The 26,664-nt window shown below is 38.9% G+C and overlaps 1 protein-coding gene across 9 annotated transcripts in view; it reads right to left on the minus strand.

Annotated features, from left to right (window-relative positions):
- FRYL (FRY like transcription coactivator) overlaps window positions 1-26,664 on the minus strand; it is a 264,479-nt gene that overhangs the window by 40,438 nt on the left and 197,377 nt on the right. For 7 of the 9 annotated variants that reach the window (XM_055588516.1, XM_055588515.1, XM_055588514.1 and 4 more), the window contains 18 exons: window positions 25,231-25,391; window positions 24,574-24,684; window positions 23,331-23,485; window positions 22,937-23,036; window positions 22,123-22,291; window positions 18,182-18,441; window positions 17,788-17,928; window positions 14,053-14,221; window positions 12,030-12,114; window positions 11,426-11,538; window positions 10,299-10,449; window positions 9,528-9,631; window positions 7,810-7,995; window positions 6,330-6,534; window positions 4,713-4,834; window positions 3,488-3,678; window positions 2,026-2,120; window positions 288-895 (listed from right to left, as the gene is read on the minus strand). In XM_055588516.1, the coding sequence (XP_055444491.1) occupies window positions 288-895; window positions 2,026-2,120; window positions 3,488-3,678; window positions 4,713-4,834; window positions 6,330-6,534; window positions 7,810-7,995; window positions 9,528-9,631; window positions 10,299-10,449; window positions 11,426-11,538; window positions 12,030-12,114; window positions 14,053-14,221; window positions 17,788-17,928; window positions 18,182-18,441; window positions 22,123-22,291; window positions 22,937-23,036; window positions 23,331-23,485; window positions 24,574-24,684; window positions 25,231-25,391 (3,126 nt within the window). The remainder of the gene's footprint in view (window positions 1-287; window positions 896-2,025; window positions 2,121-3,487; window positions 3,679-4,712; window positions 4,835-6,329; window positions 6,535-7,809; window positions 7,996-9,527; window positions 9,632-10,298; window positions 10,450-11,425; window positions 11,539-12,029; window positions 12,115-14,052; window positions 14,222-17,787; window positions 17,929-18,181; window positions 18,442-22,122; window positions 22,292-22,936; window positions 23,037-23,330; window positions 23,486-24,573; window positions 24,685-25,230; window positions 25,392-26,664) is intronic. The other 2 variants (XM_055588519.1, XM_055588512.1) reach the window with 1 other exon arrangement.

The raw sequence follows: 26,664 nt of genomic DNA on the forward strand, positions 1-26,664 counted from the left end.
TTTTATTGCACATTATTTTAAAAATTAAAGGTTTTTATTTTGTTTGTTTTTAACTGGTTTACAGAAACCATTTTCTTTTTATTTCCTGGGGTACTTGATCTTCTAAAAAAGTGTGTATTTTTTTTGCTTTTACCAAAAAATTTATGCTACCTCACATATTAAGAAAACTCTGTGGAAAAGCAGAAATTAGTAGATTTCAAAACAAATGATTAGTTTACATTTCACTACATTAAAAAAGCAAAAAAAAAAAAAAAGAAAGAAAGTTGGTGCAATTCTAGTCACATCACCTGACAGCTGGGAAGGGTCCACCAACGTGTGCTTGGAGACAGAAATCAGTTTACTCAGGAGGTGCACCGTCATTTCCTGTGTGGACACGGAGGTAAAACCCTTAAGGAAGAGCTGCTGAAGGCCTGGGAAGTTATTCCACTTCAGTTTGCTTTGCACGTTTTCAATCTTCTCTCGACTCTCTGATTTATCCAAAGGCAGGTGGATCAGCAGTTTGTTGAGAAGCCTGAGAGCCAGGAGGTATTCATATTCATAATCTGATTCTAACAAAGAGGCTGCTATCCAAAAAATGGTGGCCATCAAGTTGGCGGGCTCAGTAGTGGGCTGCACATCGTACACCGCTTTCTCTCGCAGGGAGGAAAGGCTTCGAGTCCTCGCTAAGCTACTGCTGTGGTTGATCCGTCCGTCCATTATATCCAGTGTGTTACTCCGCCGCCGGTCCCCTCTTCGGTCACCAATTAAACTTAACCTCAAAGAGTTACTTCTTGTATTACTGTTGTATCCCAGATAACTGCTACTATTAATGGGACTTGTGCTTAGATTGAGTTGTCCAGTGCTTTTCCTGTTAGCTGCGTACTTGTTTCCCATTATAGGATCATGGTATGAGGTTCTTGAAAGAAAAAAAAAAAGAAAAAGAGATGAATCCAGGCACAATTGCTTCTTTTGCTACCTTAACTGTACTCTTAAAACAGCTGAAAAACAGTAACTGTTACCAGGAAAAGTCCTTTTTAAAGTGCATCTGACTTAATACCTGAAACTAACCCAACACTGTAAATCAACTCTACTCCAATAAAATTAAAATATTAAAAAAAAAGCATATCTGACTTTGCTGAAACCAATTTCAGTTCTTTCCTCTCTATTAATAAAAAAACAGTATCTTTTCTACTGTGACCGATTATTTCCCCTGAGTTGGATAAGGTTTGATTTGAAGTGAAAATGCTGCTATAGTTACTGCTGATAATTTTCAGGTCTGGGATTTGGTGAACATTACATCCAAAGCCCAGGCCTCGTTTGTCTCATCTGCAGACTCAACAGTCCTGATGTCCCTATTTCTGTCAATTCACACTCTTTCCAAAAGAACCAAGCTCAAAAATTTAATTTTGATTTCTCCTTCTCCCTCATATCTAGTTATCATTGATTAAAAAATAATAACAGAATATTTTCTACATGTGCCAGTGGTATGCAAAATGCTAGGAATATTGAAGTCCATGAAAATTATAGCCTGCTAGTTGCTGTTATTAAAATATTAAGAGAATACTGTGAGAATCCAAAGGATAGAATGCTTAGCACTCCCCTGGTTGCAGTTAGAAATGCTTAACTAGGAGAGGGACTTGAAAGATAAATCAATGTGGGATTTACAAACAGGAGAAAGTTTGAAGAGAGGCTGGTCCAGGCAGAAGGACCAATAGGTGGAAAGTGTGAGTCCTGAGGAGCCTGACCTGCTGGGGGGGACAATGGGTTGTTGAGTGTGCTGGGAACAGAGCCTATTACTGGGGCTGAAGCCTAGAAGCACATCATGAAGGTCTCTGGCCAGATGAAAGAGGAACAGTATTGCCACTTACTAGCCCTGAGACCCTTCACCCATCCTCACTGTCTAAGGCTCATTTTCCCACTGGCAATTCATCTGAATTTGGGGGTTCTCCTCTCACTACCAATATTAGAACAATATAATATTGTGCCTATTTAGCTACTGAAGTTTTGTATACAAATCCACTGATTGCCTGGCTTATCAATTCTTACTGAGAAAGGGCAGACAGAAGATCATAATGCTTCATGGTTTCAGCTAAAGTATCAATTGCAGATTCCAGCGTGAGAAGCAGCTCAATCACAAATCCCTAGAAAAAAGGGGCAGATTTTAATTAATTATGCTCTGAAAGAAGAAACTGTAATGCACATCCTGATGAGATTTTAAAATAGAACAAGTTCCACATTAATATTACAAAATAATTAAACTCTTGAGCAACATGATCTGTGGATGGATGAAAATGTAGCAAACTAATGGTATAAACTGATTATAATGAAAAAAAAAATTGATTATAATGGCAACACAACCCGCCCAAAACTGCTGGGGCCAGAAATCTAGGAGACATCCTTATTTCTTTCTCTTACATCTAAACTGAATCCATCAGCTAGTCTTGAAAATACTACTTTAAAAATACATCCTATATCTGACTTCTCTACTTCCATAGCTTCCTTTAATCCAACTATCACCGTTTTGGCCTGGGGTCTTACAAATAGCCTCTTAACTGACCTCTTTTGCCTTCCTAAGGATGCCACAAAGCCACCCACAGTGTGAATTTTTAAAAAAGCAAATCATACCCATCCTCCTCCTTTTAAAGCTATGTGTAGTTTCCCATCAATTCAGAGTAAAATCCCACCTCTCGCCAGAACCTCCCCAGGCCTCGTGTGATCTGGGCCTGCTGCCTGCCTGCCTCTGGAGTCCCCATCCCATACACGGTCGCCACTCTGGACTCTTTGCTTTTCCTCTGAAGAGCCCACTGCTTCTGCCTCAGGGCCTTTGCCCTTGTTAGTCCTATTTCCCTGTGCTCTCTGTCCCAGATGATCACAGGGCTCACTTATTCATCTACACATGTGTTCAGAACTCATCTTCTAGATGATTATATTAAAAAAAAAAAAACAAAAAAATACCCTTCTCCTCTATCACTGTTTAAACTGTCACCCTACCTTATTATTTTCATAGCATTCATCATTAAGGAAAATTGTACTATACATTATTGATGGATTAAAAGGTCTGTTTCCCCAGTGAAATGTGAGCTCCATGCTAAGAACTCTGTGGTGTCCACTACTATAGCCTCAGTATCTAAAACAGCGTTAAATAACATCATGGGTCACAGACCTATGTTAAGTTCCCTACTGCAGTATTTCATGTAATTTATCTTAAAAAATGAAATTCAGTGTTTTACTTTACATCTAACTTTAAATTCCTCTTTTACCTTGTAGTCATCACAGAATATCCAGGTTAGTGTGCATAAAGCTGTTTTTATAGGCACCACCTAATTCAATTTGTATGTTATTAAACATGAATCATCTAACTTTGTTTTTAATTTTCTGCTTCTTAGCATCTGACATCAATAATTCTCTATGACATTAACTTGGTCTACCTGCCGTGATCTACATTTGGAAGCAGGTCCTTGACAATGAGGAACTGCTCAACACCTGCTGAAAGACGTGAACGAACTACCTGTGCATCTTCTCCTGGATCCCCTACAGTTTCTACAAGTCTGGAGAGAACATCAGAAAGTGTAGTTGCAGAGAGAGGCTGCTTTAGGGCCCTGAAAATCTGAAAGGATCTCCCAGCATAGTGTCGAGAGGAACAAGAAAGTGCTGTCTGCAGCGCGACCTCGCTAAGATGATGTTCCAAGTGAATTCCTTCTGTGAAAACAAAGGAAACGAGTAAGTGCTTCTTGTTTTTCAGGATATATATAGGGATGATGATCAGAAGCTAGGAACCGTATTAAATTCAGTGCCAGCGTAGTACCTGGCAAAGGGGGCATTAACATTTTCTAACATTTTCCAAGTCAATGCTTTTCCTTTTCATACAATTCTATTTACACTTTAGACGACTCTTCATCATAGTCTCCAGGGAAGTAATCCTTGAGAACAAGGTCTCTCAACGTCACCACTATGTCACTGTGGCAAGATAACTCTGTTGTGAGGGCTGTCCTGTGTGGTGTAGTTGTGTGATGGCATCTCCAGCCTCTTAATAACTTGACACCAGTAGCAACTAATCACTGACTTCCCGCCCCCTAATTGCAAGAAAAATGTCTCCAGACACTGCAAAATGTCCCAACAAGAATCACCGCCTAGCTAAGAACCACCATTTTAGACACGTTTTACTCTGGTTTTCAGGATGTGTTCAATTTTCGATCACAGAAACCCAAACCAGTACAGTTTGTCATCTCTATATACGTTCCTTCAAAATAATTGTTTCATGACGAACAATCGTGTTATAATTTCATTATACTATCATATGTCAAACAAAGAACGTCAAAGTGGCATTCTTTTTTTTCAAAGATCTATTTGGTATATACCACTTTTAAAGTCTGTATTGAATTTGTTACAGTATTGCTTCTGTTTTTATGCTTTGGTTTTTTGGCCACTAGGCATGTGGAATCTTAGCTCCCTGACCAGGGATCAAACCCACATCTCCAGCATTGGAAGGCAAAGTCTTAATCACTGGACCGCCTGGGAAGTCCCAAAAGTAGCAGTCTTATTTTCAAGTAGTAATTCTTCAACCAAAACAAATCTGTTACCACTAATAAGTTAAAAAAGAAAACCTGTCTATGACTTTTGAATTTAGACATGTCAACTGTCAATTTTTTTTTGCTGAATATCATAAGTTTTGACATCACAGTAAAAGATCTACTTGAAAGTAAATATTATCTGAAACATTTATTAAAAGATACCTGAGCTTGACTGCTTAAAAACAGAAACCACATGTTTCAAAAATGTAGTCAACTGCTCAGCACTCTTTATGCTAGGATTCTTGGCAGAAACATCCTCATGGTTCCAAAGGGGCCCTCTTTTTCTGAAAACAGAGAACAGATGTGATTCCCTTGGTTTTTAATTTGATATTAAGTTTTACTCACACTCACTTAAAACGTGCTTTTGCAGTTAGAAAGGATAGTATTTGAGTAAATCAAACAGCATGTCATACAGTCTACTGCTACTGTTTATATACTACCTGGATTTGCAATGATCTAGAGCAAGTAGCCAGAGAAGGCAATGGCACCCCACTCCAGTACTCTTGCCTGGAAAATCTCATGGACGGAGGAGCCTGGTAGGCTGAAGTCCATGGGGTCGCTAAGAGTCGGACACAACTGAGCGACTTCATTTTCACTTTTCACTTTCATGCATTGGAGAAGGAAATGGCAACCCACTCCAGTGTTCTTGCCTGGAGAATCTCAGGGACGGGGGAGCCTGCTGGGCTGTCGTCTATGGGGTCGCACAGAGTCGGACACGACTGAAGCGACTTGGCAGCAGCAGCAGCAGTAGAGCAAGTAGCGGAAGATCCAAGTTACATATAATTTCAAAATGTTCCATCGTTACAGTCAAAGGCTCTCAGAGGTAGTAGGAAAATTTGGCAAATTTTGCCAAGTGAGAAGAGTACTGGTTACTGCTTAGATATTAAAGGTCAAAATTTATAGAGGTGATACCTTATTTAGATTGTAAGGCCAAGAAAATAATTTATAAGCGAAAACTACAGCAAGTTTAGGACAGAATAATGTCCTTCGGTTCTTTCTTTAAAAATATCTGTGCATTTACCAGCTTGGTTATTCAGGTTTCAGCCCCCTATTAGCACAGGCCAAGGTGCCCTGAAAAAAAATGTGGTCACACCACCTCTAGTTCCTGACGCCTCTAATTCATCAAATACTTTGCTACGAGACTGATTTTCTCAACATATTTATTTAATTGGGCCCTCCTCCACACTCCTCATTCTAGCTCAAAGATTTTCAATAATGTCTCCTTTCTTGAAACATATATAACCTCTGGCCTGGGCTTCATGGTTCTGGTTCTCCAGTTTGAATTCTCCCAAGCTTTCTTGTCTAGGAGCCCCTCGACATTACGTTCAAGCTGGATTACTCAGCAGCCTGAGTAACAATTATACCTTGTTTTCCCGCATCTGTGATTTTGCTCTTGCTGTGGTATGCCAGCCCCTCCCTCCCCAACTATGTGTCTTCTTTACTTAGAGTGTTTTGCCAAGAGTGGACCCTAAGTAAATATTTGATGAAAGACTGGTAATGCAGCTAATGAAGGCAGAAATATACATTCAGCTAATACTACACTCTCTTTGGGCACTTAATCATTCAGACATGATTAAGGCCTTCCTCACATGTAATCTTGTGAGAGCAAAAGAAGAAGGCCTGGCTGCATCAAATTTTCTAAAAATTGCACAAGACAAACCTGTCTTTTCCAAATCAATGACACTTTGGAAAACAAAAATAGGGTTCGCTGAAGCTGACAAATGAAACGACGACTTAACAGAGGTTTATGGCTGGGATGGGAAGAGCCGCGAATGTTACCTTGAGGTAATGAATTCCATGAGGGTTTTGACTTTTCCATCCTGCTCTACTGAGATGTCAACCTCGTTGAGGATAGTGGTGTGCAGATGGGAAATGGCAGCGCTGTTATTTCCTAAGCTGATACTAGAGGAGGTAGAACTTGAGCTGAGCCCTGAGTCGGTCATGGGGGAGGGCTGGTAATCAGGTATAAAATCACTAACACCTGCTGAAAGAGACCATGGGTGTGAATACCCAGATGTGAAACCATCTCCCACAATATTTAAAGATTAAGCTATGGGCCCTTACAGATCATACTGGAGCCTCATAAGCACCAGAGTACATCAACTGAGTTTTTGAGCAAACACTTGTTTTCAGAGCCTCTTATTAAAACTTAATGGTTCGCATTTACTATGCTAGCCTATGCTGCCATCTGCTGAACAAAGTTGGAACTGGCAGTTTCCTGATACTTTGGCATATTTCCTCAACATGAGTTAAGGAAATAATTTCTACAGTGTTGGCTGATTTTTAATTTCTTACGTTAAGGGGTCCATACTTTCCGCTTCACTTTACTTAAATCAAGACAATTTTAAAGTCTGTGTGTCATATTTATATTATGCCAATTATTAAATAATCCTACAGGTTATCATTAATGCCTATATTTATAAAATGGCAAAAGGAGCCTTAAAAACAAACAACAAACTATGGAATTCTGAATAGAAATGCTTAACTTAAAAAAGGCAGTAAACTTTATTCCATTCATCTTTTAATCATAGTTTTAAAAGGCAACTAAGTTTACTAACGAATGTTTTCTCACTAACTACAGGGCTTGGAGTAAGCTACAGGGCTTGCAGTAAGTAACTTTAAAATGGATTAACCCTGTATCTGACGTTATATGATTAGGAAAAAAAGTAGTCTTATTTCAATTTTTAAACCCAATTATTTTCTGGGTCATTTATTATAAACCTGATGATACTGATGAATGAAATAAATGAGTTAGGGCTATTAGGGAAAAAGAAAATACAATTTGAAAAGTAAAACAAATTCACATCAACAGTGAAATAAATTCTACATTAAAGTCTCATTAATTTGGACCTCACTACTTAAAAATATATAATTTGGAACATACTAGACTTCGAGATGTATAACATTGTAAATGCAATTAATATAACTGAATGAATAAAAAATTTTAAATGTCTTCCTTCGTCAGTTTTTCAGCTCTTGAAAGTAGGAGGAATCTAATACAAGTTCACCATTTTTTTTTTCATAACCAGTGCTCAAATTAAGCCACTCAACATTTTTATGACAAAGATCCTTAAAGGTAATAGAGATTCAAATACTCCAAGTTTAATTCCTTCTTTTATGAAGTAATAATGTCACTGGTACCTAAAATAATAAAACTATATTAAAAAGTACTCTCTAGTATCTCAACTTCAGTTGACTTTCTCTAATGCAAGATTAACAAAGTACGGTTCTATTTTCAAACCACTTTTAAAGCAAATACCTGTGAAAGTATAATCTAAGTGTGCAGTTTGTTTGACGGTAAGCACCCTGGGCTCATTGAACTCCTTGTTCCTGAGAAGGACAGAAGCAACAGTTCGGATGTTACTGTTGGATCCCATTACTATTAACAAGTGCAGAAGCAGGCGTTTGCAATGTTCATACACCTCAGGGTGGCAGTGGTCAAACCCTAAAAAGAGTAGTAGACAGTTATCATCAGGAAAGGGAAATGATGAGTAGCATTCTTGCTACCAAATGTGTATTTTAAAAAGAAAAGCACAAATTAAATATTTTGTGAAAGACGACATACTACATCAAGTCTTTATATTGGCCTAGAGTTCATTCACACTTTTACAATATCCTATGGTCGTACTGGACTAGGGCAAGTCAAGACAAGTTTCCAATGTGTTTTGTGTCTAAAATTTAGTAATCTCTTAGAAACCATTACTCTGTTACTTAACACTAGATGGACACGAACTTCTAAAGGCAAGCATTTTTTGTGTCTGGAACACAACAGAAAGTCAGTAGACATTTGCTTACTGAAGGAAGGAAGTAATATATAATATGTGTACATATCAGGAAAATTTAGGAAAAGATGGCTATCTTGATTTGCTTCAGGCAAACAATCTTACAAACATGAAAAGTATTTGAGATGTGATGGATCCCACATATTTGTCATAGAGGGCACAGTGGAGCTTTAACTGTAATAATTAGACTGTCTACAATCTAATTATTTTGGGAAACAGTTAGTACCCATTTCAATTTTCCATTTACTCTGAAAGTTCCCAGTCCTAAAGGTAAATTAATTTTACTCTTGCTACTGTTACAGAATCTTTCCTGCTGGAAGGTATGTGTATTTTTGTGTGCAGTGGGAGAGACTGTATGGGTATAACAGACTTATCTGTGGTTAAAAGAGAGGCTAGGAATAACACTCCTCTAGACCATGAGAATCCCAGTAAAAAGTGTCATGGGAAACAACATACAAAAATAAGAACAGAAATATGTAGAAACTTTCTTAAAACCATACCATTTTTCCCACTGAGGAAAACTATGAAGGTTCCTCAAAAAACTAAAAATAGATCTACTATATGATCCAGCAATTCCACTACTGGGGGGTATACATCCAAAGAAAACAAAAACGCTAGGAACGATATATGCACCCCAGTGTTCACAGCAGCATTATTTACAGCAGCCATTAAAAAAGAATGAAATAATGCCATTTGAAGCATCATGGACGAACCTGGAGGGTATTATGCTTAGTGAAATAAGCCAGACAGAAAAACACAAGTACTGTGTGTTATCACCTATATGTGAAATCTAAAAAACAAAACAAACTGAATATAGCAAAACAGAAGCTGACTAACCGATACAAAGAACATACTAGTAGTTAGTAGTGGGAAGAGGGATGGTGGGGAGGAGTGGCAAGATAGAGGTGGGGAATTAAGAGATAAACGACTGTGTATAAAATAAGTAAGTTACATGGATATATTATACAGCACAGGGACTCTAGCTGATATTTTATAATAACTATAAATGGTGTAGAATCTATAAAAGTTTTGAGTCATTATTTGTACATTATTTCAAACTCATATTTTAAATCAACTACACCTCAATAAAGATAAATGAATAAAATGCAACCTATAAAAAACAAACATACCATATACTGCCTTTCAGCAATCACAGAAATACACAATGAAAGAAATAGCACCAAATATTTATTACCTATAAAAACTGCATGAAGAAGAAGATGGAGGTAGCTTCCCCATTCCACCTTCACACTGTGATCAATGATGAGATCCGTCAAAAGGATCACGGCTATGTTACACCTATGACAAACAAGAGCATCATTAATGTTCCACTAGAGCAAACCTAGAGAACATCTTAAGCAAATTTCTCTAAGATTTTCATATTGTATTTTATGGAAAAATACAATTTCTCAAGAAAAAAAAAAAAGAAGAAAAGAAATACAGCGGAGGAAACCGTTCAATGATAGTTTTACAGCCTATCTGCTAAGGGCTCCTCCCAGTCAAGGGCCACGTTTTCTTCATCTTCAACCCCAAGACCTGGTGCACTGCTTGCCACATAGTCGGTGTTCGGTACACGTTTGGTACATTAATACATTTTGAAAGAATGCAGTCACTGTTCTACTGTGATTTTTGCTAAGCAGGAAATCAGCTTAACTCAAAATAAGAGTGCCTACTACTGTAAAATAGTATTTTTCAGATGTAATAACTGGGTCCCAGAAAGGTCAAGTAACTATGCCAGACACCCAGAAAAGCAGCAGCAGCAGAATTAGATTTAATACTATTCACTGTAAACAGTGAGAAGTCTGAGTTTTTAGATCGCTTAAAATCTAAATACACGGATAGAATTTGTGGCAGTATCAAAGGAAAGAAGGTTGCTTGTGTTCCGTGTTGTCAGATAGCATAGAGACAGCTGAAGTATTAAGCAGCGGTTTGGCTCGTATGAAAGAGGAATGACGCTGTGGTCCACCTGTGAAGAGGTAATCCAGGTGATGACGTTTCAGGCAAGTAATCCACCAGTGGTGACCAGCAGCCTCCAGCTGGTGGGAAGGGTAGTGGCTCTCCTTGATTATGCTCCATCACTTTCAGCCGCCAATTAGAATAAAGTGGCATTGAGTCACCTATCAAAATAAAATGATCTCATTGTCTACACCATCTACTTTCTGCCAATATAAGCAAACTCTAGTAAGACACCAACTATTTATACCACTGGAAAGTGATAAAAAAGAAAGTTTCCCACTATTTTGACAAATGTTTGCTAGGTAGACCTGGGTACCAATATTATCAGATTAAGCAAATCAGAGAGAGAAAAAGATATATCAATTCAAATTCCTTTATTTTAAATCAAAGCAAAACTACAGGAGCACCTCATCATGATTTCACAACTGATGTCCAAGCTATGAGACCACATTATAGGTAAAGCTGCCTTGTATCAAGGGCCTTCTGGTAAGTTACTCAGTTCAAATTTCTGGAGATAGGGCCGATAGAAACCCATCTTCAAAGGAAATCTGCTCTACTGCAGTGGGGTGCAGTAAAAAAGGCCATCAGGACATGTGAGTTCTGTGTGACGTGGGTAAGTCACTTAACCTCTCTGGACCTCAGTTCCATCATGTGCAAAATGAGGAGATTGGACCAGATCATCTTCAGGGTCCCTTGCAGTCTGAAGGCTTGTGCCTCCATCTCACCCTACCTTAGTGTTAAAATGAGACTCGGACAGAGTGCTCATTTTGCAACTGCAAGGGAGAATGTTCAAGAAAACCCGAGTCCCACCAAAGATCAAACCTGTTCAAAAAAGCAGCCTGTTGCCTGTGTGTCTGTTCTGTGATTCTTTCTATGATGCTTCTTGAGAACCAATTCTTATGTTCCTTTTGATCAACCTACAGGGAACCTGTGCTTTTAAAATGTATTTCCCCCACTTGATGTTGCTTCTTAAAGTCAAGACATTTCAGATTATATTAGAACACCACCCGTGGCAGTTAAATACTCTTCTTAAAAACAATTTACTGGAAGAATACAATTACTAACATTACTATAATGATAGTACACCTGACCATCGTTGTTATTAAAAAAAAAAACAACACATTTGGAATGTATTACTTTTTTCTTCTTCATAAGATCCTCCAGAGCTGCTACTGTATCGAGATTCTAGTCTGTGATGTTGACGATTTAAATGACTGTTTAGTCCGCTGTAGATGTCTAGGTGCACATAGCTGTGGGAATGACCACTGAAGTTAGTCACAGTTCATGGTAAAATGGTATTTGTACTTTCTATGTTTAAAAAAAGAACACAGTACACAAATTACTAAAGTTTACTGTGATATATTTTAATTTCCACATAATTCAAAAGCTTAAGCTTTGAAGTCAGTTATTTCTGCCTGAAGTTTTTCTTAAACTGTTGTGATAATAACATTCTGGTGAAACCTATTCCATGTAAGACAGGCAAGAGTAAAATTTCCATTTAGAAAAGTTTAAAAAAATGTAGCAACACAAAAAGTGACTCACCATACTCCACCTATTCATCCATTGGTGCATATTTAAAAATCTAGCATGCAAGTGTCTTTAATGTGAAAAATTTCCAGCATGGAAATATATTTCTTCACTAGAATATTAACACCATTCCAATGCAGAAATTATTGTTTATTCTGATGATAATCAGTATACGTCAAACTGAAAGATTAATGAAGAACAGAGACGTACTTACCTCTCTTCAATACACTCTTTTATGGGCTTATTATCAGGATTGCCATCCGTGGGAGCAACCATTGTATTGCTACTAGAAGTAGTTCCTGTCATCAGAAATAAAACAGTATCAATGAATGTAAAGCTTAGGACAGCTCAATAAGAACAAAAGATTTCATACTATAGATGTCAAAACTCCACTAAAATAAGAGGAAAAGTGAAAGTTGCTCAGTTGTGTCTGACTCTTTGCAACCCCATGAACTATACAAGTCCATGGAATTCTCCAGGCCAGAATACTGGAGTGGGTAGCCTTTCCCTTCTCCAGGGGATCTTCCCAACCCAGGGATCGAACCCAGGTCTCCAGCATTGCAGGCAGATTCTTTACCAGCTGAGCCACAAGGGAAGCCCAAATGAGATGAAGGTGATTTTTAAAAAGGAAATGTACTCTTAATGACCAACAGAGTAAGGAGTCCGCAACAAAGTTAGGGATGCTGGAAAACAAATGGACAAGAAGTAATTAAGGTTAAAAAAGCTGAATCCAGAGCTGTTAGTGGAGGAAACAAGAAACTTCTCTATCTGTATTGTTAAACCTCCAAATGACTTAGGAATTAGTGGCAACAGAGTACCTCTGGAAGCAGGGGTTGAAGCAGATGCTAAAAATGGCAAGAATGGTTGAAAATCTGTTTCAGAAGTAGCTGGGCCCCAAGAGCTACCCCTCTACCTCTTGTAACTGGGTAACTGTCTCTGCTCACTTGAAGTCTTCTCTGATGACAATAAATTAGAGGATTTCTAGACTAGGGCACACCATACAGAGGTGAAGGAGGAAGTACTTTACTGAGGATAAGGGAACTAAGTGGAAATATACACATATACCTAACTTGAGAAGACATATCTCCCTGCAACCTTCTTATACCACTGGGCTATCAGAAGGCTGGAAGACTGCAAATGTGTATCTATGGATTATACATATCAGTACACACACATACACACGCCCCTACATCTTCTACTCTAGGCAGAGGATTGGAAGAATTTTCTCTGGGGAATCTGATTAGTACAAGAGAAAAGACCAATGGACACTTACATCGATGAAATCATTGTATAAAAAAGGACATCAACAAGTTCCATATATACCCACAGACCATCCAATCAACACTTTAATATGCCACTGTTTATGAAAAGACAGATCTAGAACTGGTAGGCTTTTGAAGAAAGCTTTTACTAAGATGAATCAAAACAAAGAAACAGCAATATAAAGAAAATAGGAACTTTCCCAGGTAGAAAGCTTTATCAAATATAGAAGAAGATAGTCCAACTGTGAAACATGAATAGGATGCTCCTAAAAATTTTTTAATTAAAAAACTCTCTTTGGAATTAAAAATATTTTAGCAGATATAAAAAGTTCAATAGAAGCATTATTAGAAATCTCCTAGAAAGTATAACAAAAAGATGAAACCAGATGACAAAAGTAAATTATAAAACACAGCATGAAAGATCTCTAATTATACAATGTTATTAACATCACAAAAGCATTTAATATAAACTGAGTGACAAAGAATTTCATATAAATTTAATCTACAACAGTCCAGATATTTTATCAATTTTCAATGGATATAGTTTCAACTCAAAATATTATGATAATATAGATATACATAAAAGTAAATACACTCACATGATTGAATACTATGTATAATATATGCTCAAATAATTATAATATGAAATTACAGTAATTTCAATAAGTGAGCAATTCCAATATTTACATATTAATTATATCCACTTATAAGAGCATCTGTTGTAAATGGACAAAATGGATATATTCCAGTTCTGAATAGGTATATAAATATTCCCTTTATCACATTACAAATCCTTACATTGTCAAACCTTTCTACTCATATGAGGGTTTACAAAGTTCTGTCAAGTTAATTACATCTATGACTTAACGTTTGCGTGTTTTCTCTAGGAAGTTTAAAGCAAACGCTTGCTAAAATGAACAGTTGTGGAAAGCTTCTTTTTGCATACAAAGTAATCAGTTTTAAATGACTTCTCACCTGAGGTGACAGAAGGGATTTTATAGCTGGAAGTGATGCGGTAATAAGGGGGGTTATCCATGTGAGTGACTCCTGAACTGACAGGGTCGGTCAGCTGTAGTTCACTCACCAGTTCTTCAAGCAACTGCATTGTTTTGTCTCTACCTAAATATACAATAACTTTCTTCACCTGTCACAGAAAAAATCGTTTGGAAAAGAAAAAGCACAATTTTTATCACACAAACTTGTCTTGAGACAAATTTTATCAGAGTAAAGTTCAACTTTAAGTAGTAGATGAATAAGCACAATCTAAATTTGAATAGACACTGATCAGCAATTAGACATTAATCAGCTTTATAAGTACTCTTCCCTTCAGCCCTCAATATTGTATCATTAGGATGACCTAGATATACTGCTTAGGCAATGGCACCCCACTCCAGTACTCTTGCCTGGAAAATCCCATGGACGGAGGAGCCTGGTAGGCTACAGTCCATGGGGTTGCGAAGAGTCAGACACAACTGAGCGACTTCACTTTGACTTTTCACTTTCATGCATTGGAGACGGAAATGGCAACCCACCCCACTGTTCTTGCCTGGAGAATCCCAGGGATGGCGGAGCCTGGTGGGCTGCCCGTCTATGGGGTCACACAGAGTCGGACACGACTGAAGCGATGCAGCAGCAGCAGCAGCAGCTATATTGCTTAATGGTGTCCATAAAGTCATCACTCCCTTTACTTATTTTTAGAAAAGCAAAAGATAATTGACTTTTTATAAATCAGTTTCTTTTTCAATGGAAAATGAAGTGAAAGTCACTCAGTCATGCCCACCTCTTTGTGACCCCCATGGACTATACAGTCCATGTTATCAGGGTTGATCTCCCTTAAGATTGACTGGTTTGATCCATCTTACTTGATCAATCATACTTGCTCAAAAAGTATGTTTTAGTAGTATGTATTATTGAAATAGGCTGATCAATTAGTAAGCGGTCTTTCTTTTTTCTCCCTATTTAAACCTTAGTACTTAAAATGTGATCCTCGTAGAACACGCATTATTATCTGGAGCTTTCGGGAAATACAGAATCTTTGGCCTCACCCCCAACTCCAGAATGAGAATGAGAACAAGATCCCCCCCAGCTGATTCACGCTGCATTCAGATGTGTGAGAAGCTCTGTTTTATACATCACCCCTGGACAAATTTTAAAACATGCTTTATCACATCACACCAGAAATCTGATAATGGTTCTCTGACAGTTGACCTCCCACACAGCTCTAGATCTATCCAATCTGCTCTACTTGCTAATTCTTTGTTCTCAAGTTCAGTCTTCTCTGATCACTTCAGGTACATTTTTGCCTCTGTGTCTTTGCTCTGACTCAGGACCTCTGAGATGATACTCATGACTCTAATCCTGTCAAGTCTTCAAGCCCCACCTCTCACTCCAGCTGCAGGGCCTGTCAAGAAGCTTTCCTGGACTTTTCATCAACAGCTCTGGGTTGGAATTCCAGCTCTACAGAGATAGACCTAAATAGCTATGTGACTTTGAGCTATGTCACTCTTCTCGCTACCTTACTTTATTCATTGTAAAACTGCAGTCATCTTACCAAACTCACAGATTTCTTCCAGAAATTAAGTAATATAAATGAAGTGCTTGTACTATGCCTGGCCTATAAGTAGTGCTTGCTGCTGCTGCTGCTAAGTCGCTTCAGTCGTGTCCGACTGACTCTGTGCGACCCCATGGATAGCAGCCCACCAGGCTCCTCTGTCCATGGGATTCTCCAGGCAAGAACAATGGAGTGGGTTGCCATTTCCTCCTCCAAATAAGTAGTGCTTAAGAAGTGATAATTAAGAAATTATTATTATCATCATGAAAAATAGCTCTTTTAAAATTTCTGGCAAATGGCAATTCTCTGAATTTCATCTTGAAAAGTGAAAGTGTTAGTCACTCAGTTGTGTCCGACTCTTTGTGACCCCATGGACTGTAGCCCACCAGGCTCCTCTGTCCATGGAATTCTCCAGGCAGGAATACTGGAGTGGATTGCCATGCCCTTCTCCAGGGGATTTTCCTGACCCAGGCTTGAACCTGAGTCTCCCACACTGCAGGCAGATTCTTTACCATCTGAGCTACCAGGGAAGCCCAGGAATTTCATCTCGGCTTCTTGGAATTACAACTTCATCCCTGTTTCTAGTGCCAGCCCCAACTCAGTCATTCATTCATCCAACTAAGGGGAACTTCCTGTGTGTCAGGCACTAGTCTAGGCTCTGACAAGGCGGCAATGAACTAAATAAACAAAGATTCCTGCTCTTTTTTTTTTTTTCTTTTTGCTGCAGTGCATGTCTTACAGGATCTTAGTTCCCTGACCAGGGATTGAACCCAGGCCATGGCAGTGAAACCACCAAGTTCGAACCACTGGATTGCCAGGGAATTCTCAGATTCCTGCTCTTAAGAGCTCAGAATCTACTGGACTAACTGAGGCAAAAGTAATGAGGCAAAGAAACAAAATATACAGTGAGTTCAATGATAAGTGTTAGGAAAACCAATGAAACAGGGCAAGAAAAAGAAGAGTGTATATGTGGGGGCAGGGCATTGGCAGATTTGAACTAGATGACCAGCAAAGGTATCAGTGAGAACAACCATTTGAGGAAACATCTTAAGAATGTGCAGAAATGAGCAACTGACTGTTTGGGGAGAAAAGAAAGCAAATGGCAAGGTCCCTGGGTGGGATGCCTGAGTGAGAGCCGGGCAGCAGAGGGTTCAGCATGGCTCAACGGCAGCGGGCTTGAAGGCGACTGTTAGGATGTGTGGTCAGACAGCTAATGTGGGATCATGTTTTGTACTACACACCCACCTTTCTCCAAGTGCTTCTCAATGCAGATTATTGTGACATGCCTTCAGAACAAAGCTTTCAGTAATCAGGTTAACCCAGGAGATGCTGGGTAAAGCAAGGCTACTCAATGATTCATTTCAAGGAGGATCCAGAAGAACCTTTAGAGCAACACTCTGCAGAGCTAGTTTTCTGTGGAACATACTTTAAGGAGATGCTACCCTATGTCTAACAGTTATATCTACATATACACACATGTCTGTGTGCATGTGTGTATATTCAGTTTAACCTTTGTGTTTGATAGTTCCATAGTATTCTCTTGAGCAGATTTAAGTACTGTTCTTTCTTCAGAAGATAAAGACTGTGCATTATTCACTGTTTATCTCTTATCATGATTTTTCCTGCTTCCAGAAGCCTTTAGGGCATGATTCTATAGGTACTGGGCTCTCACTTCTCATCATGCTCTAATATCCCAGTGTCAGCTGCTGACAGGAAAAACTGCTAACATCTCTCCATCTCTCTTCATATTACTTTCTGTCCAATATCATCTCGAATCCTCTCAGACAGTGCTGGCTCCAAAGTTACCCACCCTCAGGGCTCTGCAGTTTTCCTCCGTAGCCCTCACCATGACTGTACATCACTAACCTAGTGATTTATTCATTAAATAAATGAGGTGTACGTTCAAAGAATAAAATCTGTAGCATCCATCAGATTATAATGCCCAGAACATAGAAGAGCACTTGGCCTGTAGTAAAGCCAGGTAATATTTATTAAATGAATCAATGAATGAATCCATGTGCTATTTCCTGATTGTCCTCCTCCTGGCCCCTGCTTTGCCTCTGCTGTTCTACTGCTGCCCAGACTCTGACATCACAAGACACTGGCTAAGTATACATATACATATATATACATGAAAGCGAATGAACTTGAACACATACGTAAGGCAAGAGGCTTGGTTCACTATTTACTCCACAAATGCTGATCAAAAAGTGCAATATTATTTTCAGGTTTTTCGGCCAGCCATCTGCGAGTGTGGTCCACACGTTCTCCACCTCCGACCAGGCCAGCTCATCACCATACTAGATACAGGAAATAACAGCACACACTTCAGTAACAACCATCCATTCAATACCAAACTCATAACATCGTGAAATATTAGAAAATAATGCGTTGACAGACAGCTTTAATCTTCTCCACATTGTAGAGAAATAATCATTTCTTTCAACAAATCTAAATACAAATATCATCACATATATGACTTTAGATCCACTCCCCAAAAGATATTTTATATCTGATAAATGGTGCAGGAACCACAAATACAAAACCTGTTACCTTTGCTGTCATGTACATCAGATTATTCAAAACCATGGCAGTAGCTTGCGGGGATCCCCAGCCTTCTCCTCGTAACCAGCGCCTGCTAGTCACCATCAGTTCTCGGTCTTTTAAGGAATCATCTTCATCTTCATCGTGTCGCCTTGCTGTGGGCAAGGGTTTCAAATCCACCAGCTCGATGTTGTTCATCCAGGGTAACAGGTAGTGCAGCATGACCTGTCTCCCAGCAGGGTGAGCTGTCTGAATTCTCTGGCTTATCTCTGTAGTTAAGGACAAGTCAAAGAGGGAACAACTGATGTAACTGGGCTTTCCTTTGATTTGTAATGAATTTAAATGTAACTTTTTAATTCTGAAAAAATAACAAGCCAGATTTTATTCACTACGTTTAAGAATTATGAGCATTGTTTCTCCTTTTAATAAACCTGACCTTGATGACATCATAAAGAAAAGGAAACAGCTAACATACACCACATACTTAACTTTTATATAAAATATCTCTGGTAGTTAAGAAAAATAAATGCACACTATTGGTGAGTCTGGTGTAACTGCTATGAAAATAGCGTAATGCTCCTCAAAAAAATTAAAAATAGAACTACCATATGAGTTAGAAATCCCACTGCTGACTATATATCCAAACTGAACTGAAAGCAGGGTCCTGAAGGCCTAGTTCACAGCAGCACTATTTAGACTGGCCAAGAAGTGGAGCCAATCCAAATGTCCATTGCTAGACAAATGGACAAACAAAATGTGTGTTTTGACACACACATACACATAATAGAATACTCTGCAACCTTTACAAAGAATGGAAATCCTGTTACTTGCTACAACATCAAAGGATCACCTTTGAGGACATTATGCTAAGTGAAAATAGCTAATCATAAAACCACAAATACTATAAGCTTCCACTTTTATAAGGTATCCAGTATGATCAAGTTCAGAGAAATAGAAATCACAATGGTAGTTAACAGGGCCTGGGGGAAGTTCAGGAAAAGGGGGGTTTACTGTTTAGTAGGTATAAAGTTTCACTTCTCTAGGATGAAAAATTGCGGAGATCTGTTTCACAATATAAATACACTTAACACTACTGAACTATACAGTTAAAATGATTAATGTGGGAAATTTTACTGTATGTGCTTCTTAACAAATAAAAAAAATGTAAGATAAAGACAATCTTTATTCACGGATTAATTTAAAGTGACCCATGAAAAACCTCACATATTTAGGTTCTATCTAGGGGAGAACTCCTATGAAGTGCTTATTACTTTTACATTCATCTCATATAGTGCTCATGATAAACTTTGTGAGGTGGACAGTTCGAGTAACGTGTGCAAGGTCAGAAAATGATCAAGTGGCAGAGGATTCAAATACAAGGTTGATTCCAAAGCCCATGAGTTTTTATATACTGTTTACTCTCCATAAATCACTTTAAGTAAAAACCTTCTCTTTCCTCAAGTCCCCTTTTACCCACTACATCTTTCACTTACAACTTCAGAACTGGGTCTGAATTCCAGTTCCACCACATATACACAGATTGACCTCAGACCAACTATCAACCTTTGATCCTCACCTTATTATTCTCTAAGAAGGTAACAAAAGTAGTTGTGTCACGGAGTTACTGTGCAAACTCAACACAGTGCCAATAATCTGTTCAGTCCAGTGCCTTGCACACATTTATGCTCAATTCCAACTTTTTAGAAGAACCCCTTCTTTTTTTAAAGTAATTAATTTATTTTAATTGGAGAATAATTACAATATTGTGGTGGTTTTTGCCATATATTGACATGAATCAGCCACGGGTGTACACGTGTCCCCCCATCCTGAACCCCCCTCCCACCTCCCTCCCCACCCCATCCCTCTGGGTTGTCCCAGAGCACCGGCTTTGAGTGCCCTGCTTCAAGCATTGGACTTGCACTGGTCATCTATTTTACATACAGTAATATACATGTTTCAATGCTATTCTCTCAAATCATCCCACCCTCGCCTTCTCCCACAGAGTCCCAAAGTCTGTCCTTTACATCTGTGTCTCTTTTGCTGCCTTGCATATAGGATCATCGTTACCGTCTAAAAGAACCCCTTCTGTTAACAGGTCAATATTATTACCGCAAGTATGAAATATGAGACCTGGAGCTCTGAATGAAGAGATCCTGGCTGAGGGATTTTAAGTGTGTATGGGAGCCAAGGCCATGCCAGCACCCACTGCCATCCTGACCAATTCCATGACCTCTGAGATACCAGGGACCCCTCTCTTCTGTGCTAAAGCCTCCAGGAAAAGCCCAGGAGCCTCCGAGAAAAGGCTAGCAGTAGGAGAATTAGTGGAGACAGCTGTTACTTATCTGCTTCCCAGGTGACGCTAGTGGCAAAGAACCCACCTGCCAAGGCAGGAGACTTAAGAGACTCAGTTTCGATCCCTGAGTCAGGGAAGATCCCCTGGAGAAGGACATGGCAACCCACTCCAGTATTCTTGCCTAGAAAATTTCATGGACAGAGAAGCCTGGCGGGCTACAGTCTGTAGGGCTGCAAAGAGTCAGACACAACTGAAGTGACTTAGCACGCATGTGGTTACTACTTTGCACTGATAACCATCCACGTCCATCCTGAAAGCGATGTCGGGACTGCAGAAGTTGGGAAGAAGAGGTATGATTGCTGCTATTTACCAGTGCAAACCTAACACGTGTGCTGCTTTAAACACCGAATGTTAGGAGAATTTAAGTTGTTTTTTCCCCCAAGCAGATCAATTAGGGGTGGGACTCAAACTATCTCCACTGCTAAAATAGGCACTGTGGAAAGATGGGCCAAGAAGGAGGAGGCCTCTGTGCCTTGAACCTGAATGAAAGGTTCAGAGCACTGGTATCTCCTGCATACCAATTCTGGTGCATTTGCAGCACTAAGATTAGAACAAGAACTTACTGAAGATGAAGAACAGAAAAACTAGCTAAGAGTTTTTTGTATTATAACTAATAAAACTTTTCAGTTAAAGGATTTATAAGCACTATGGAGGCATCTGCAATAGTGTGTTCATCGACCAGAAGGCTCAAGCTGGATGAACTCCCTGCTGCTGCTGCGTCGCTTCAGTTGCGTCCGACTCTGTGCGACCCCATCGACTGCAGCCCACCAGGCTCCCCCGTCCCTGGGATTCTCCAGGCAAGAACACTGGAGTGGGTTGCCATTTCCCTCTCCAATGCATGAAAGTGAAAAGTGAAAGTGAAGTCGCTCAGTCGTGTCTGACTCTTCACGACCCCATGGACTGCAACCTACCAGGCTCCTCCGTCTGTGGGATTTTCCAGGCAAGAGTACTGGAGTGGGGTGCCATTGCCTTCTCCGAATGAACTCCCTAATTATCTTAAATCTGAGTCCTGGGAAACCCATATATATACATATAGGACATCTTGCTTGACACATAGCCCATGCTTTAGAAACTCAAGGCAGGAAATGTTTGTTGGACCCAAGGAAAGGAAACTGGACTACGAAGCAAGGTGGGTTCCTAGCTGTAGTTCTGCTTAAGGCAGTGCAGTATGTTCCCCTATGATTAGAGGTCTTACTTACAGAAAGAAACCTGTACCCGTATCCCTGCCCATTTATATTAATAAAAACAGACCAATATACAAGATAAACCACACACTAGAAGATTCAGGAAGTTTTATGTCTACTAAAGGAATATTTTCAAATTGCCTGTGAAGCCCCCTCCTACTTTATTTTGGCTAGTGTGAGGTGGAAAAGAGAGGTCAAGGATAGAATCCCTTTAGAGATCTTTAATAAGCAATCTCAGTATCATGGTAGATTAGTATTAAAGAGTTCATATTAAAGGAAAAAACCTCTCTTATATAAAGACAGGTTTTGTTTTAATTCAACCTCAAATTTCATAGACTTACATTTCCTAAAAGTAGTTTTTTTCAAAATGGTTGCTGAAAAAAAAAAACTACTAACCAGTTGAACAATCATACCTGAGAATATGGCGAGAGTTAGCTCGGGATACGCCCTTGCTAACTCTTCGGACAGCTGATAGTAAGACACGGAATACAGATGCGGCAGAGGGGCCAGCTGGCTGAGGACGCCGTCCGTTCTCTGGACCTCCAGCTTGTGAGCATAGCGAAACATCTTCGGTTCCAGGATCTACAGGAATGTAACCCATCCATGTAAGCTTTTGTGGGTCCTCTAAATTTCAGCTATAATTAAAAACATAAAATGTTCTCCCAAGAAACATTATAGTTTAAAAGCTATAAAGTTGTATACGTTGTAAAGTATACAACCCTTGGTTAAGAATGAAGAACCACATCCTACCATCAATGGATATAACCATATATCCAAGTGAAATTTCTAAGTTATTCATCTCAGTCTAATAAAGAAAACTCACAAAAGGTTATCATAAAAGAGCTAATTACTTTTCACTTGATTCTCCAAAACAAACTGACTCATATTATTCTCATTTGCTCAACAGAAACAGGTGAAGGCACACAGAGGCTCTAACCACTCAACTTTTCCAAGTGCTCACACAGACACACAGAGGCACACACACAGGTGAGTGGGGGGGTTATCACATACAATCCTCTACAATACACTCAAAACTTTGCATTATTTGTAGACTTAAATGACCCATATTATCTTAGTCTTCTGTTTCTAATGATAATTAGGAATCATACCATACATCACTATTAAAAATAAAGATGAACATTAGCATACTTTCAAGGCAAGAACAGATTGCTATGCTTCGTTAAGTCCCGAGTAAAAATATATTTTAATTAACATTTGTTTACAAACCTGTAAAAGTTGCATAGCAACTTCATAGATACTTCGAGAAGAATCAGCGGCTTTAAACAGTATCAGATTGAGGAGCATCACTGTGTCACACTGATAATCCCTAGGGACAAATTTCACATGTTAGATAAACAATGTTTAGAGGCTTTCACACCAGTTAATAAACATGATATGATATAAAGGGAAGGATGCAGGGGCTAAGCCTATGAGGTGACTATTTTTTTTTTTAAAGGCAATAGGTACAACAGATGCATGGTAATCATTATCATTATTTGGTTAGATTTTGTTCGAGTTTAAGGTAAGAAAATATTGGTTTATTAATATTGCTGAGTACAAAAAGACACATTCTGTTTTTTAAGAGATGGTAAATAATGAAGGATAGCAAAATCTAGAGTACCTGTTCTGGAAAACATTAGCTATGGCTTTGAAACAGCCAGCTGCCACTCTCTTGGAACCCGTGTAACAGCGATCCACCGCCCAATACATCAGGTTGCTCTGATCCGGGTTCAGCTCCAGCAGTAATGTAACTGCCTCACAGCCCAACTGATGAACCTAAGTAAAGGTCACAAAATTGCCCAGGACAAAGAAAGGGATATATTATTTATCTACTCCTCTTACATTTCAATTAAAATAATACAGTGCATATATTTATTGTATTTCATCACAAAACTCAAGTCTCCTTTAGTTCAACTCTTTCTGATTTTATTCAACCAGCAGAAAAACCAACACAGAGAAATTAAACGTGGGCTCCTGCTTTTTATATAAGACTCTTAGTCGTACAATTCAATTTTCCAGCAGAGCCACGGAGGTGGCTGATGAATAGGAACAGTGATTAAGTGCTTTCAGGAAAATGAGTGATTAACCTCCCCAGCTATTTTTGTCGAAATTTATTGTTATTTTTGATAGCCCAATACAAAATACATTTCTTCCAGGGGGAAGAAATGTAAGTCTTATTTTAAACTGTGAAGTCTGTGTTTGTATGGTATAAGTAATAAGGAGGGAAAAGTGATTAATTGGAGAGTCATCAAAAAAGTTAAATAGAGCAAATAGCATATTTTTTACATGGAGCTTAAAGTATTCCACAATTATATTCTTTTAATGATTTAAAACCGTTTGTGAGATAAATACACACTACTATATTAATCCTCTAAGAGGGAAATTAAAATTATTTAAATGAGAACTAAATAAGAATTAGAAATCTCTTAGTTTATGGTATGCTATTTAGTTTTACCTAATATGTTTTGGGCCCATAATTCTAACCTATCTTATTTCAAAAAGACATATTCAGTGAGCCATACAATAACTCTAAATAATGCAGTGTGTGTGTGTGTGTGTGTGTGTGTGTGTGTGTGTGTATGCGCGCGCGCGTGCGCGCTCAGTCATATCCAGCTCTCTAAGACCACATGAATGGTAGCCGCCCAGGCTCCTCTGTTTATGAAATTTCATAGGCAAGAATACTGGAGTGGGTTGCCATCTCCTACTCCAAGGGGTCTTCCCAACCCAGAGATGGAACCTGCATCTCTTATGTCTTCTGCACTGACAGGCAGATAATTTACCCCTAGTGCCACCTGGGAAGCCCCCCAAATAATGCAACACAGTGGTAATTTACTACAGAATTTTAAGGGAACTGTCATAATTACCTTTTTGTCCAGAGAGTCCAAAATGTTATCCAACCATTTGTACAAATAGCCATCTGATGAAAGTCCTACATTATCTGCAACAGGGCCACAACAGAGTACAGCAGACATAGCCTTCAAACAATAATATTAGAATTACATTTAAAACATTTCAGAGGTTACATGTTGGTTGCTTAATGAGAAGAGGCAGGATATTTTACTCATGCTTATGTAGCCACAATATCTTTGATTTTTTTGTTTACAAAGAAAAGCATAATAGTAACTTTTGAAATGAAGAAATTTACTATGAGCAGTACATAAATATCATGATACTACATTAGACATGCAGTCTGAACAGTACTGGAGGTGAAGGGAAAAAAAGATCGAGAGAAAGTACTTAAGTAAGAAAAAAACTAAGTATTTTTTTGAGGCAATCCTCAATTCTTTAAGAATATGGCTTCCAGTTTTCATAGATTCTGGAATATTTCTACATTACATTTTATGCATTTAAATAAACTTCCTGTATAAGTGTTTGAATACAGCAGGCAAATATATATTCTAGTACTCTTAGGTACTCTGAAGAAATCCTGATCCTTTTTATAACACCAGGCACTGAGAGAGAAAAAAATGTAACTCCACTCTTAACCTAAGAAAAAAGAAGTCAGACTTTTAGGTAAATACCTTCAGTGCACAGTACTGATGTCTGTTAATTTGCATATTTCTGTCACTGTATCTGTCCAAGGGTGTAAACATGATGCTAAAAGGACCTGCCCAGTGACTGAACAGCATAAACAGACTGTGACGGAGGCTCTGTTGAGGAAAAATACTTCTTCTCTGGTGCACTGTAAATGAAAAATAGGCGGAAAAAATTATTTCCATTTCTTCTTCCCTTAATATGCACGTCAATTTATTTGTTATTGGATGGTGGTGATGTTAGTCGCTCAGTCGTGTCTGACTCTTTGCAACCCCATGGACTGTAGCCCACCAGGCTCCTCTGTCCATGGGATTCTCCAGGCAAGAATACTGGAGTGGGGTGCCATGCCCTTCAGGGGATCTTCCTGATCCAGGGATTGAACCCAGGTCTCCCGCATTGCAGGCAAATCCTTTACCGTCTGAGCCCCCAGGATTGTTACTGGATACATAATATTATATAAAAAGAAAGCAAAAATTTTCATTTTAACCTACTCCCAACCTCCATAGTAACAGAAATTATTTACATATATGCATATCACAGGAACAGAGCTGGAGTGTACATTATCATGTTAAGTGAGATGCAGTGTTGTGTGAAATATAGCATCTTGCCAAGTAGAAGTGCATGGCAGTCACAATGCTACTGAAGGCTGACAGAGCTGAGCATCAGGACCCTGCCTCTCCCTGGGTTGTTGCTGGCTATGTGTTAACCTTGGCCAAAACATTAACACAACATACTTCTGGATCATGATTAACCAGAAAGAAAGGGCTTTGGACTATATATACCGTTTTCAGCTATACAACAATCATTACATGGAATCTTGATATATTGATACATAACACACAACAAGGGAGCTGATCTACTTGCAGTAAAGTGTGAGGTCTGGAGTCAAAACCCACTCTGCTGCCTTTTGCTGCTGGTTTAGGTGATCTCCCGTTAGGTGATAACCCTTCCCTGGTGGCTCAGAGGATAAAGCATCTGCCTGCAATGCGGGAGACCTGGGTTTGATCCCCGGGTTGGGAAGATCCCCTGGAGAAGGAAGTGGCAACCCACTCCAGTATTCTTTGCCTGGAGAATCCCATGGACAGAGGAGCCTGGTGGGCTACAGTCCACGGGGAAGCAAAGAGTTGGACACGACTGAGCAACTTCACTTTCACTTTCTTTCTTTCTTAGGTGATCTCCAAGGAATCTTTCCACTTAAAATAAACAAGCTCTCTGCAGCAATCCTTGTTGAAGAAACTCAACAGTATCATAATGAACCAAAGTAGAAGTTGTAGACAAGTGCTGAGTAATGGATTAAATCATATCTTTACATTAGTGAGCTTCAGATCAGACAATGTAGAGGAAACCATGCTCTTTTCCTCTATAGAGCATCATTTACCTCTCAAGTTCCAAAAGTTACCCCGACATATTTTTCAAATGTT

This window comes from Bubalus kerabau, chromosome 7 (assembly GCF_029407905.1).
Source record: "Bubalus kerabau isolate K-KA32 ecotype Philippines breed swamp buffalo chromosome 7, PCC_UOA_SB_1v2, whole genome shotgun sequence".
Lineage (NCBI taxonomy): Eukaryota > Metazoa > Chordata > Mammalia > Artiodactyla > Bovidae > Bubalus > Bubalus kerabau.